This window comes from Lacerta agilis, chromosome 3, assembly GCF_009819535.1.
Source record: "Lacerta agilis isolate rLacAgi1 chromosome 3, rLacAgi1.pri, whole genome shotgun sequence".
In the NCBI taxonomy this organism is placed as follows: Eukaryota; Metazoa; Chordata; class Lepidosauria; order Squamata; family Lacertidae; genus Lacerta; species Lacerta agilis.
Genome location: NC_046314.1, coordinates 56,773,379 through 56,786,988, shown reverse-complemented (window position 1 = coordinate 56,786,988; position 13,610 = coordinate 56,773,379). Strand labels below are relative to the sequence as shown.

Sequence of the window (13,610 nt, the reverse complement as noted above, 5' to 3'; positions counted from 1 at the left end):
TCTTGGCTCTCAGAGCGTAGTGATCAGACCATGGCACTTCCACAGAGGGGAGCATGATCACATCTATGCCAGCACCAAAGATCAAATCCAGTGTGTGGCCTGCTTGATGTGTGGGGCCCAAAACAAACTGGGAGAGCCCTAGTGTCGCCATGGAAGTCACTAGGTCCAGAGCCTGTGAAGAGGGAGTGTCATCGGCATGGACGTTGAAGTCTCCCAAGACCAGTAGATTTGGGAACTCCAAGGCCCAGCCCGCCACCACCTCCAACAGGTCTGACAGGGTGGCTGCTGGTGCGCTGGGTGACTTGTGCACCGACCTCCACCCACTCTGGTATGGTAGTGGGGAGGAGACTGGAAGCTTTTACTTCTAACTAGTTCAGCATCAATCCAGACAAGCAGTGGTTAATCTTAGATATAGTGTATTGAATCAAGCCAGCTTCAAATAATGGTTTATGAAGCTGTTGTATTTTTAATATGATATCAAGATTAACCACAGCTTACAGTTATGATGTTTCAATAAAATGTGGTTAATTAAAAATGGAAGCAATTGCCACATCAGAGGAGGAGAGAAGGAATGGAAGCTCAGCGGACAATGATCGCTCCCCACATCAAAGGGGGGTGATATTTGCGTGGTCGCGTGCAGCCCCTTGAGCTCCTGGGCGACACCTGGTAGTTCGGACTGGCTTTGACTTCCCCCGGGGGGGATACCTGATACCTGAGGTCTCCACCTACCCCAGCTAGGCGCCTGATCCTGTCTGGGGGAGGCGTTGCCATGGGATTGGCCAGGTAAGGGGAGGGACTACCTAGCCCACACAATAGAAGGTGTAGCTTACCAGGAAGCAGCAGTCAGGCTCCAGAGCTTCTCCCAGGTTTTGCCTTTCCCGTAGCAATTCATCACAACTTTGGCTGTTTCAGGCCTTGGGTGGAATCCTTTAGTCATCTTCCTAAATGGGGGGTGGGGTGGGGTGGGGCAGTGACTCCACACCCCCAGTGCGGCAGCGATACCAGGGTTCCCGTTAAAGGGGTATGGGGGGGCATTGACCATACGCCAAGAGGTTGTCATTGCTCTCTCTCACCAGTGGTGGCAAACGGGGGGGGGGGGCTATCTGCTTGAAAATATGTTCTCCAGGGCTAGCCCAATCCCCACACATTCTGGATAACCCTGAAGTTTCCCAGATCCCCAGCTGGGGGCTGAGAAGGATAAACGCCCAATGCCTGAGCCAAGGTCTCCCTACATCTGAATCTTAATAAAGTTGTGGCCAGTTTTAATCCCATAGCACGTTGTCTTGTGTCATTATTCCGCTCGGGGGTCGCCTGGGGGTTGGGGGACTCCGCCTGTCCACCAAACTCAGACCTTGCTTAGGCTTGTTCATATAATTGCATCACCATAGCTCAGCCATGGACAGTAGAGGGATCACTCTCTCTATGTGTCTGTCGCAGTAGAGCTTAAACCACCATGCTGCTTCTTCCTTCTTCCTGTCTGGCAACTGGATATGTGTGTGTTCCACATTTAAAATTGAATATATCACATTGGCACCAATGGGAGCTTTTGTCCCAGGGCTAATAGCAATTTGGGGAGAGATGGGATTTTCCTTTGGACAGCTCCCTACACACCCATGTTGGTTTCAAAAAGTTTTTAAGCATGCATGTGCATTGCTAGAATGCAGTATAGGTCACATGATCTCATCGGAGGATCAATCTTTTCATAATGTATTTGGGCAAACCTATACATAGTATATATTTATATGCATGTGTATGTATTTATTTTTTAGGATATTTAGGGATCACCCTTCGTCCAAAGGAGCTTAGGGTGAAATACAACAAGCACAAAAGCAAAATACAGCAAACATTAATAAAAGCATGTAGAAACTAAATTTAAAAAAGAAAATCATGAAAACAAGGAGTTTCACATTAAGAATTAAACAGCTCATTTTTATTATCATTTTCAAATCACATTCGAGTCACCTTTTATTTGATCATAAAGTCTGCTAGCTGCTGGAGAGTATGTGTGATCCTGAGAGGATCCAACCTTTCTGGAGATTTGACCTCACACTTGTACTTAACCCCACCTCCCAACTAAACTGCAGCTTTTCTTGTGCTTCATATTCTCTTGAGTCCTGGCTGCCGTGTCATAAAAGCACAACAGCTTTATAACCCAGTTTATTTTAAAACAGGATATCGGAACAGACCGAAACTTCCAGACGTCTCATTCAAATTTAATATTTAAATGGTGGTGTGTAAGCAGACTCAGGTAGGAGAAGAAAGAAGGATGTAAATGTATTAAATGCTATTTTGACTTTTTGTGTACCCATCTCAAGGGCTAGGAGAAAGAGGTCCACAGTTTTGGTTTTCATTTTTAAAGAGGTCCACTGTTGTGGGGAAAGATCAGACCTCCTCTTCCATGAGGCCATTGTCTGTCTGATGTTGAGGCACATTAGGGTTGTTCTGGGAGAGGTTGTAGAGCCACAGTCTTCCAGTTTGCTTGACATGTTCCCAGAACAGGAGGCAGATTACATGAGCCCCAGATCCCAGTGAAGCAGAACAGGAAAGAAGAAAAAGGGAACAAGCAGCCCTCCATCTTCTCTGGCTGCTGGTTTGAGCTCAATAGGGCATAGGAAAAAGTGGTTTGCCTGCCTTCGGTTCTCCCATTCCCTTTTGATTTTGTCTGCCTGTATATTTCTCCACAAAGCCATCTTACAACATAGGGGAGTTATTCACATTTGCCAAATGGGGCAGACAGATTAGTCACAGGGTAGCCTGACAAACTGATCCACAAATCGGTTAAAGTGGCTTACTTAGGAGGACTAATTACAGGTGGGTAGCCAATAGGATTTAAGAGTCAATCCCATCAGTTACTGCAGTAAAGAGGAGTTCAAGATTGGCAGAAATCTTGGCCATTTTGCTTCAAGACTTCTGGTTTTGGAACAGACTTTCCCATGGATTCAGGATGAATGACACAATTAAGCTGTGGCATACGCTGGCACACTGCCATGACAAAGACACTATTCTGAGGACCAAACTAGATGTGCTCTTAGTAAGCAGCAGGCAGCCATTTATCTTGTTTTTCCTTAACTTAATACAGGTGATGGGGAGCCTGATTCTCACTATGTAGGCAACATTCAGAGGGCAGGGAAGCTTATCTCTTGACTCTCCCATTGCACAGAGAACAGAGATTGGCACCCCAAATGCACTAGATGCCCATTCTTAAGCAGCCTTTAAAAAAAACATGGGATGAGGTAGTGAAGAGTTGAGCCTCATCGCCTTGTGTGCTACCTTTGCAATAAGAAACAAGATCCTCCTTGTTTGTTAAGGAGAAACAAGATACAGAGAGGCCAGCGACATATCAAGTGTGGGTTAACTTGCATGTCATTCTCAGTGCCCATCAGTCAACACAATCACCTACAATAGCTCAGACAGATTTATGGTATAGCCCAGGTATTCTCAACCTCGGCCCTCCATATGTTTTGAGACTACAATTCCCATCATCCCTGACCACTGGTTCTGCTATCTAGGGATCATGGGAGTTGTAGGCCAAAAACATCTGGAGGGCCGAGGTTGAGGAAGCCTGGTATAGCCTCTGGACAGATTACAGGAGAGCTGCAAAACAGCATGTGTCAATTTCTGCATTAAATATTCCATATTCCTATTTTCAGATGAAGAATGGTGGTTTTTCTTAACTCCTCTGTGGCTGCCATTGATTGCTCTGGCTTTGGAAATGGAAGCTGCCTTGAAAATCTCAGGTCAGCAGGTGTTCGAGGAGCCATGTATATATCCCTGAGTGGACTCATCGTTGTCACCATCTTTGGGAATTTGGCAATCATCGTTTCCATTTCGCATTTCAAGCAGCTGCACTCCCCAACTAATTTCCTCATCCTTTCCATGGCGGTCACTGACTTCTTGCTTGGCTTCCTCATTATGCCCTACAGCATGATCCGATCCGTAGAGAACTGCTGGTACTTTGGGATCACCTTCTGCAAAATCCACTACAGCTTTGACTTAATGCTCTGCTTGGTTTCCATTTTCCACCTCTGCTCCATTGCTGTCGATCGCTTCTATGCCATCTGTTACCCTCTTCACTATTCATTGAAAATGACTATCCCTACAATTAGGCAATTGATTGTTGTTTGTTGGTCCGTGCCAGCTTCTTTTGCCTTCGGGGTGGTTTTCTCTGAAGCATATGCCTCTGGCATAGAAGGCTATGAGCTTTTAGTTGCATGTTCTAGTTCTTGCCCGGTGATGTTTAATAAACTGTGGGGCGTAGTTCTGTTCTCATTTGGCTTCTTCATCCCTGGCTCTGTGATGATAGGAATTTATGCAAAAATCTTCCAAGTGTCCAAAAAGCACCTGAGGGTCATGAAGAGCAGATCTGAAAATGTGGGTGATGAAAAACACAACCAGGTTTCTAAGAGTAAGGACAGGAAAGCGGCTAAGACCTTGAGTATTGTGATGGGGGTTTTCCTCTTGTGTTGGCTTCCATGTTTCTTCACCATTTTAATTGACCCTTTTATAGGGTTTTCCACTCCTGAAGTATTATTTGATGCCTTAACGTGGCTTGGCTACATCAACTCCACCTGCAATCCATTAATATATGGGTTTTTTTATCCATGGTTTCAAAAAGCACTTAGGTACATCCTCATAGGAAATATCTTCCACCCACAGTCCTGCACTGCTAACCTGTTCCTTGAAACTCAATAAATTAACATGTGTTCAAGTGAGGCATTCAGTGGTTTCTTTCACATAGCATGCCATCCTTTGTATGTTTAAATAAATCCAAAGTATGTACCAGAAGAACTGGAGGTGTGTTGTACCTTGGAACTGTTTCATGTCTCATAGATAGATTGGAATGTAGTTAAGCTTTGAATTTCACACTTACCTGAATTTTGTACTGTTTGCATGTGCTTTCTTTTGTACACACACATGGGCTGAAGTGTGAATTTATTCAGTTTTAACATCTCTCTTAGCATCAGAACTGGTTTGTAGAACCAGTAGCTTTAACTCATAGAAAGAAAAGGAATATGTCCAGATCAGTGTTGATGTCGTCCGTTTAATAACAAAACCCAGGACATAGAGCTTACAGAATGCACACAAACGTATAGTGTATCTGCAGCCATGATACCAGTGTGTGTGTGTGTGGGGGGGGGGAATTCCTCTACCCACAAGGAAAATTGGTCAACTCTGGACTTCTTAAGAACATTTTGACACACTTTAAATGTATTTTAAATACATGTAAATCATATTTATTTCTTTACAGATATATAGGGAGACTGAAATAAAATATCAGGGAAAGGAAAATGTCAAAGACTATATTCTATAAAAACAATAAAGATTGGCCCATTGCATATCAGTCTGTATATTTTAGCAGATTCATTTTATTTGCAATTATCTTTATTCATATTCCAGGGGTAGAAGAACTCATTTTAGTCTGATGGTCATGGTTCCTCATAGGGAACCTTTGGGGGTTGGGGGGGACACACCGGGGGGGAGGAGGCAAAAAGTGGGTGAAGCAGCAGGTGTAGCTGATGTTTCAGCCATGCAGAAACCAGAGGCATCTATTCACACACATAGGCCACATACATTTTCCCCCCATCTAGGCAAACAAGAGGCATTCTCACCATTCAAGGACACATTCCAGCTAAGCTAAAGCCCTTGAACAGGTTGCAGAGCAGGGCTAGAGAGGACATGGCCCGGCACAGGGTGAAGTTCTGAGGGCCAGACAGAGAGGATTGGAGGGCCTCTTTCAGCCTCCAAGGCCTGACATTTCTCACTCCTGCCATACATCCTTGAAGTCAACAAGGTTTTGCTGTAACTTAACTTGTGCTGAGACTCTCACTCTGTCTTGAATATGCCAAGCTGGACCAATTATTCCTTAACTTTACACCATTGGACAATGTCCAGGAAAACCTGGACATGTCCTCTTTTGGGGGGCCAACATGCCCATCCAGGCAGCTTTGTACATTTTAAAGGAAATGTCTGGGTTGGGGGGGGGGCTTGGGCTGCTCTGCACGCTGTGGCTACTACCAGCGTGAGTCAGCCCCAGATGCCTCTTTCCCTGGCTCGGGCTGGCAGCGGCTCAGGCTGTCATTTTTTGCTCTTCAAGATATGGTAACCCTATATTTACACATTATAAAGAACAAGAAGCAGAGCTCATAAATGAGCCCAAGGAATACAACTGAAATAATAGTTCAGGTTTGACACTTCCCAAGTGAGGCACACTTTTTTGTCAGAAGCAAACAGCTCAGAAGTAAGTGCCCCAAGGGGAAGCCCAGTCTATTAATGTCTCCCAAGCAGCTTTTGCATCCCCTACGAATATTCTTCAGAAAAGTCAAAGCTATTTTAGGTATACCTGTAAACATCTGTATGAAACTTCTCTTCTGACACCATATCTTGGGCTATGGTCATAATTGCTTACTTGCTGGAATGTTGCTTTTATTAGTGTTGTCATGTCAGGTGTACCCCAGATCCCGGGATTTTGAGGCTCAAACCTGAGGTCTTGAGGCAGGCCTCAGTGATGTCATGATGACGGGCCGTGGTGATGCCATTAAACATGACACATTAAGTAATAACCATAGTGCAGAACCTGAAAAGGAAGATGGCCTTGCAACCTTTGTTTGTTGTGAACTGCTCATGTGAATAGCTGGTGGCAATGATGCAAAGCCAGTCAGTACTGTATACATTTTTACTTTCCTTCTGACCTCCCTCTTTACACACCCCGATTACTAACCCTTATACCATTATATACTTTCTTACTTTTCAAGGTGACTCTAAGATATTCTTGCTTGTTCAGAAAACAACACCACCACATTTAGGAGTTCATGAGAGCCAGTGTGGTGTAGTGGTTAAGAGCGGTAGACTCGTAATCTGGTGAACCGGGTTCGTGTCTCTGCTCCTCCACATGCAGCTGCTGGGTGACCTTGGGCTAGTCACACTTCTTTGAAGTCTCTCAGCCTCACTCACCTCACACAGTGTTTGTTGTGGGGGAGGAAGGGAAAGGAGATTGTTAGCCGCTTTGAGACTCCTTCGGGTAGTGATAAAGTGGGATATCAAATCCACACTCTTCTTCTTCTTCATAGGAGCGCATTGCATTAACATCAGCATACAAAATCAGCTGTGGTGCAGGTCTGCCTGTCTGGCATATAAATGAGTCTAGCAGAAGTAGGGAGCAATCTGGTGGGAGTGGGGGCACTAGCACAAAGCAGATTAACTTCCCCAGCCTCTGATTGGAACAGAAACACACAGAAACAATATATTCCCAAAGCTCAGTGTTTAAGACGCAGGATGTGCAATTATCTCTCCAAACTCCAGGAGCGGAAAACCCCTTGTCAGCCTGATGAACAATTTCCCTCATGCAGAATCTTCTGGGGCCCACGTATCACTGGACAAAAACCAGATGGAGCAGCAGGTGCCACTCTTGCCTTTGTACAGTAGGTGACAGTCCAGCCTGGCCAAAGCCAGGGGTTTCTACACCCACCCATATTCTGCATATGCATTTCTCCAATGGGGCAAGTGAGAGGCATTATCATGAGTCAAGGACACCTTCCAGCCAGGCAAAAGCACTTGAGGAGGATGAAGAGCAGGACTGGTAAAGGTGAGACCTGGGGACAGTTCTGAGGGCCAAGCAGAGAGGATTGGAGGACCTCCTTTATACGCCAAGGCCTGATGTTCCCCACCCCTACCAAAAACCATTGAAGTCAACAAAGGTTTTGCTGTAACTTGATGGAAGCTGATACCATCGTTCTTCTCGAACACGTTAGGCTGGAGTGATTCTTTCTGAACTTTGTGAAATTGTAAATGAAGCTCATGGGCTTTACTTACACGTACATAGAATAACAAGGAGAGCTCACCAAAAATAAAAATAAAAAGCCCAGGGAGTGCAGCTGAAATAATTGTTCAGGTCTGACACTTCCAACACCTTTTTGTCGGAAGTAAACAGCTCAGAAGAGACCACAAAAGTAAGAAAGTGCCCTCAGGGAAGACGCACAATACACTGATGTCTCACAAGCAAGTTTTACATCACCAGTGAATATAATTTAGAAACGTCTGTATGACTAAATTGGAAACTTTTCTTTTGATACCAATTTTTGAACTGGGGCTATGCCCATAATTGTTTATTTATTGGAATTTCATTATGCCATTTGCAGTCTTCCATAGAAAGCCCATCAGTCTTGTCTTGTGCCTCAGAGAATGGCTGTAGCTCAGTGGAAGAGGTTCTGCTTTGCACACAGAAGGTCCCAGGTTCAGTCCCCATAATATCCAGGTAGGGCTTGAAAAGGCTCCTGCCCAAAATGCAAGAGAGCTGCTGCCACTCATTGCAGACAATATGGAGGTACATGCACCAATTCAATTCGACTTAGGATAAGATAGCTTCCTATGTTTAAGCTGCATGACCAAAGACATTAGGGTAGTTGTTATGTACTGAGCTGAATCCTAGAACAATAGGATCCAGAATGCAGCAGTCTGATTGGTCTGCAGGAGCCACCCAATCCAGCTCCAGGTGGAAGTGAATCAGTGACCTGATTGGCCTGCAAGAGCAGCCAATCAGGCTCCTGGAGGAAGTGAATCCGCAACCTGATTGGCCTACAGGAGTAGCCCGGAATTAGCCAATCACGTGGGGCCCATTGGGTAAATAATGTATATATAGCAGACGTTTTGGGGAAAGACTCATTCCTTGCTACTAAGAGCTGAATAAAGGTAAAGGTAAAGGGACCCCTGACCATCAGGTCCAGTCGTGTCCGACTCTGGGGTTGCGGCGCTCATCTCGCTCTATAGGCCGAGGGAGCCGGTGTTTGTCCGCAGACAGCTTCCGGGTCATGTGGCCAGCATGACTAAGCTGCTTCTGGCGAACCAGGGCAGCGCATGGAAACACCGTTTACCTTCCCGCTGGAGCGGTCCCTATTTATCTACTTGCACTTTGACGTGCTTTCGAACTGCTAGGTGGGCAGGAGCTGGGACCGAGCAACGGGAGCTCACCCCGTGGCAGGGATTTGAACCGCTGACCTTCTGATCAGCAAGCCCTAGGCTCTGTGGTTTAACCCACAGCGCCACCTGGGTCCCTAAGAGCTGAATAAAGAGCATGAAATTCACACTTGACTCCGAGTATATTTCAGTAGTCCTTGAAGTCAACAGGCCAGCCTCCCTATTCAACACTCAATGCAGTTTCTAGAGCATTTGGTCTTTTAGCACCAACTGTCTGATTTACAAAGCCCCGGTCCGAATCCTGGAGAGGAGTTTTAGGTGCTCTGACTCCATTCATTTCTACCTTAGATCTGTCTGTAGCAAATCACAGAAACCTGGCAGGTAGTTGAGCTGTCCGTTGACAGAGACAGGGTGTCCTGATCCTAGGCAGAAACATCAGGACCATGCTGGGAATCAGACAGTTGTTCTCGTTGTTTTTCTGGCCCATAATAATTTCTGTCATATCTATCATGTTTCCTCAAGCAGCACTTTGGGTGTTGTGTGGTTGACCCTAAAGTGAGACTCTAAGCCTTCACAATGTACCGGTATATAGTAAAGCAGTACAAAGAAGATGCTGTTTGGGTTGGCTTCCTTGCTAACAAACAACTGTTGTTATTCTGCTGCTTTTAAAACACTTTTTGCAAGCACCCAAAATATCATTATAGTCTTCTCTCAGCATACTACTGTCCTGTCAGGACCTGAGCAAGTTCCATACCTCCCAGATATTTTTCCTCTCTATCAAAGCTGCATCCCACCCATCCACCAAAAAGCCCAAGGCAGATTACATGGGCTGCTCTCATTTCATCAACACAACAATACCTGGAGATTAGGCTGAGAGACAATCAGTTGTGATTCGAGGACCCTCCTCCCGCATGTCAGGAATAAAACACAACGACACATAGATTTTAGGTTAAATGGAGATTAAAAGGCCACAACTTTATTGGTTACAGCATGTGAGTGGTATTGGCTTAGGCATTGGGTTGAACAGACTATAGTTGACTCCCCCCGCAGAGCGTGGAGTCACTCAAGGGTTTACCGCCCAGAAGGCGGAGCCCGTTGATGCAGGATACAACTGGAAGCTCCACCCCCTGAAGTCACCGAAGGTCGTGCCATGGCCCCTAGCCACCAACAGGGCATTGGACAGGATCCACGACCTCCGGATTCCATTACGGAATACCCAAATTTTAGGAGGGTTAGGCGATGGCCCGAACCTTGCCCTCCAACACCACACTAAACCCAATGCCTAACCGCCAATCTAACAAAGTTGTGACAGTTTGCTACGAGGTAGGCGAAAAACCAATGAGGCCGTGCTAGCTTGCCACATTGGACAAAAACTCCTACCAGGCCCCTTGAGAATACAAGGCGACCAACCGAAGTCCATAGCAATGTCCTAACCATAAACAACCTAAAGGGAGGGTGGGCGGGTGATCCGGCGCAGGAACGAAGCGGAATGGCGGATGGGGGCCGCCGCGGCTGCTAAGGTACAGCCAAAACCCCGCCCCCCAAGCCAGCCCTATTGGCTGACTGCTAGGGGCGGGGCGCGGCGGCGGGCCAGGTAAGGCTAGGGGCTCAACGCCCCCACGCAGATGCAGGAGACGGCTCCCGTTCACAACTCCTCCCCTCGCTGAGGAGGAGAGGCTTTCTTTCCAACTTGAGATATACTCAGAGTTTAGTCATTAATTTCAATGGGTCTGCACTGGAGACAGTTGATACAACCCAACAACATGTCTAAGGAATAATAACATTGCCAGCCCTCTTGCATATTGTCGTCCAAGCTTGCAATATTGGGTTGATAAGGTAAAACATACATACGAAGATTCCAGTGAAGGAATGTGTAAGTAATATGGATGAGAATGAGAAATGTCTCACAAGAAAATGCAACTCATCCTAAAGAAAGTAGAATTGCATGTCAAGGTCCCCAGGCCACCCCTCAAATAAACTCACACTTCACACAGGAATTTAAGTTAAAGGTTTTTTGGCATAATTTTGGCCACAACTTTATTAAAATACAAAATGTGAGTGGTTGCTTAGGCATTGGTTCTGACTATCTGTCCCCGCCTGGGGACAGACCGACATATGTCTGCCTTTTGGAAGTCAGTAAAGGGAAAAAACTTTGGGGAGAGAATGGGGGGCCGGGGGGTCAGGCCCTCGCCTCTCCGCTAATGTTCCCAGGGGCTCTTGCATGGCCCTAGCCCCTGACCAGAGGGTTCGGACAAAAGCATGGTGAGCCCCAGGATTCCTTTAACAGAATTCCCCACGCAGCAGCAGCATTGGAGGGGCAGGCAAAGCCAACCACATCCCCTCCACCAACCAACCAATTGAATAACCAATGCCTAACCGCAACCTTACAAGTTGTGACTAATTGCTACGCAGTAGGCGAAAACCAAATGGCACCAGCCAATCAGCCAAATGGAAAAAAATCCTACCAGGCCCCTGCCACAAAAGCAGACAACCCCATGACAGGCATAGCAAGGTCAACACAGCAGCCTAAATTATAGGGAGGAAGGGCGGATGATCCGGTGCACGCAGCGAAGAGGGGTTCAAGCTGCTTGCCAGCAATACAGAGCCGTCTCATCCATAGAGGCCGGTGGCGCGGCGCGCCAGGGCGCAGGGCACCCCAGGGGCGCCCCCGTGAGCCCGCCGGCATACCGGGCTCCCCCTCCCCAACCCGCCCCCGCCCCCATGGGCAGGCAGGCACTCGCGCGCTGGCGGGCGGGCGGGCGGGCGGGCGGGCGGGCTGTAAGCCGCCCGCCCTCGCCTCCCGGAGCCCCAGCTGGAGCGCTGAAGCGGCGTGGGGCTTTGCGCGACCTTCCAGCACTCCAGCTGGGGCTCTGGGAGGCGAGGGCGACCGGCTTGCAGCCCACCCCCCCGCCGGCTTGCAGCCCGCCCTTCCGCTGGTGCGCGAGCGCCCGCCCGCCCGCCCCTCATCCCCCGCCTGCCGGAGCGCGGGCGCCCGCTCCAACGCCACGCCTCTCATCCCCCGCTCGCCCACCCGCCCTCCCGAGGGGCGGCCAGCGCGGGAGGGAGGCGGGCGGAGAGGCGGCAGGCTGGGGGCGCCGAGGGATCGCTGCGCCAGGGCGGCAGATCCCTCTAAGACGGGCCTGCAGCAATGTATAAAGTCTGTGGGCTGTCCATCAAAATTTGCAACATTCCCATCTTCCCAACAACCCAGGGAACCCAATCATAGCCCTTGGCCATCTAAACCATCCCGCCCAGCAACAGAGGGGAGTCTTGCTGGCCCCCACCGCAACACGTGCTCTCCATGAAGGAGAACTCGCTTTGTAGCTTAATCGAAGAGGTAGGAATGACGAGAGGGACCTTATCTGGGATTTAGATGAGAGGGAACAGGCCAAATCTGGGGGGGGGGGACAGTGGGCAGTTAGAGCAACATTATTATGGGCAGGACATGTATAGGCAATTTGTGACCCTGCTGTTAAGATTAAACAGGCAAGTGGGTAATGAGCATGGAGATCTGTACATGACATGACATTTGACAGCCAGCAACACTGCTGTTGCTGAAGACACACGTGCATTGCTAACCACACCTTCAATTACACTGTTCATTAGAAAGGACTGGATTATATAAGGCATTTACTGACTTCAGACTTCCCAGCTGAAGAGAAACTCTGGAAGTTAAGGCAGTGGGCAACAGCAGGTAATCCTTACTGTACTTTGTTCTATTTCAACCCAACTACAAGAAATTGGATTTTCATTTTCATGTATATGTTCCAAGTCTTTATACTAAATACACGTGCATTTCAGTTACTTTTTAAAATAAGTTTCAGATAAACTACTGAACTACTTTGTCTTAATTCTGGCTTTAAAGAATGTAACAAATTCAAATCATCCAGACTAATTGTTGGAAACTTCCAAAAACACAAAGACACACTTACACTCATACTCACCTTGGAAATTTTCCTCAATACTGTCCTTTATTCTGGTTTATTTGCTTTGTAGAAGAGAGGTTTGATATTTAAACTGTGATACTAGACCATAAAAATCAATAAATGTTGATTTTTTAAAATTTAATCTTTTGGATGCGAGATTCTCATTCCTGTAATTTATATTTTTGCAGTAACTGGAAATGAAGAAACACCCTTTTTTTAAAAAAACAACAACCCTGAAACTTATTTTTTTGGAAATTGCAAGAAATAAAGTTCCCACCACCACCATTGCATAAACATTTATTTTATTCTCCTCTTCATCTACATAACCAATTTTTCATTTTTAAAAACAGATTTATAAAAATACAAAATAGAATCATAACCAAGCAAAGATTGAAAATTTAAAAATGCACCGTTGTGCACACAGTGCAATATTCCCATATGCATGTACAGTATTCTAAACAAAAATGTAGATTTACTGAAGGAGCCCAAATCACCCTTTTTCAATATTGAGCCATGCTGTAATCCTGCTGTCACTTACTCGGGGGTAAGTCCCATTTAAAGTACTAGGACTTTCCTCCGAGTGAACAAGCAGAAGATAAAGCTGTAAATTATGTAACAAGTAAAATTTTAAGTTCACCCTAACAGCCCTGTTTCCTGTATAGAGTTATGGATTCTAGGAGAAGGTGGCCGGGGCAACTCTGCTAGATGGGCAGGGTTTAAATAATAAAATTATTATCAGAGGTGAGACAAAGGGGACATGCTCTTCTAATGTCT

General features: G+C 46.6%; 1 protein-coding gene across 1 annotated transcript; it reads left to right on the top strand.

The window, feature by feature from the left end:
* Positions 1–3,728: 3,728 nt before the first annotated feature.
* Positions 3,729–4,692, top strand: TAAR2 (trace amine associated receptor 2). The gene has a single exon (XM_033145513.1). It carries the CDS (start codon positions 3,760–3,762, stop codon positions 4,690–4,692), a length of 933 nt encoding a protein of 310 aa, XP_033001404.1. The 5' UTR covers positions 3,729–3,759.
* The last annotated feature ends 8,918 nt before the right edge of the window (positions 4,693–13,610 follow it).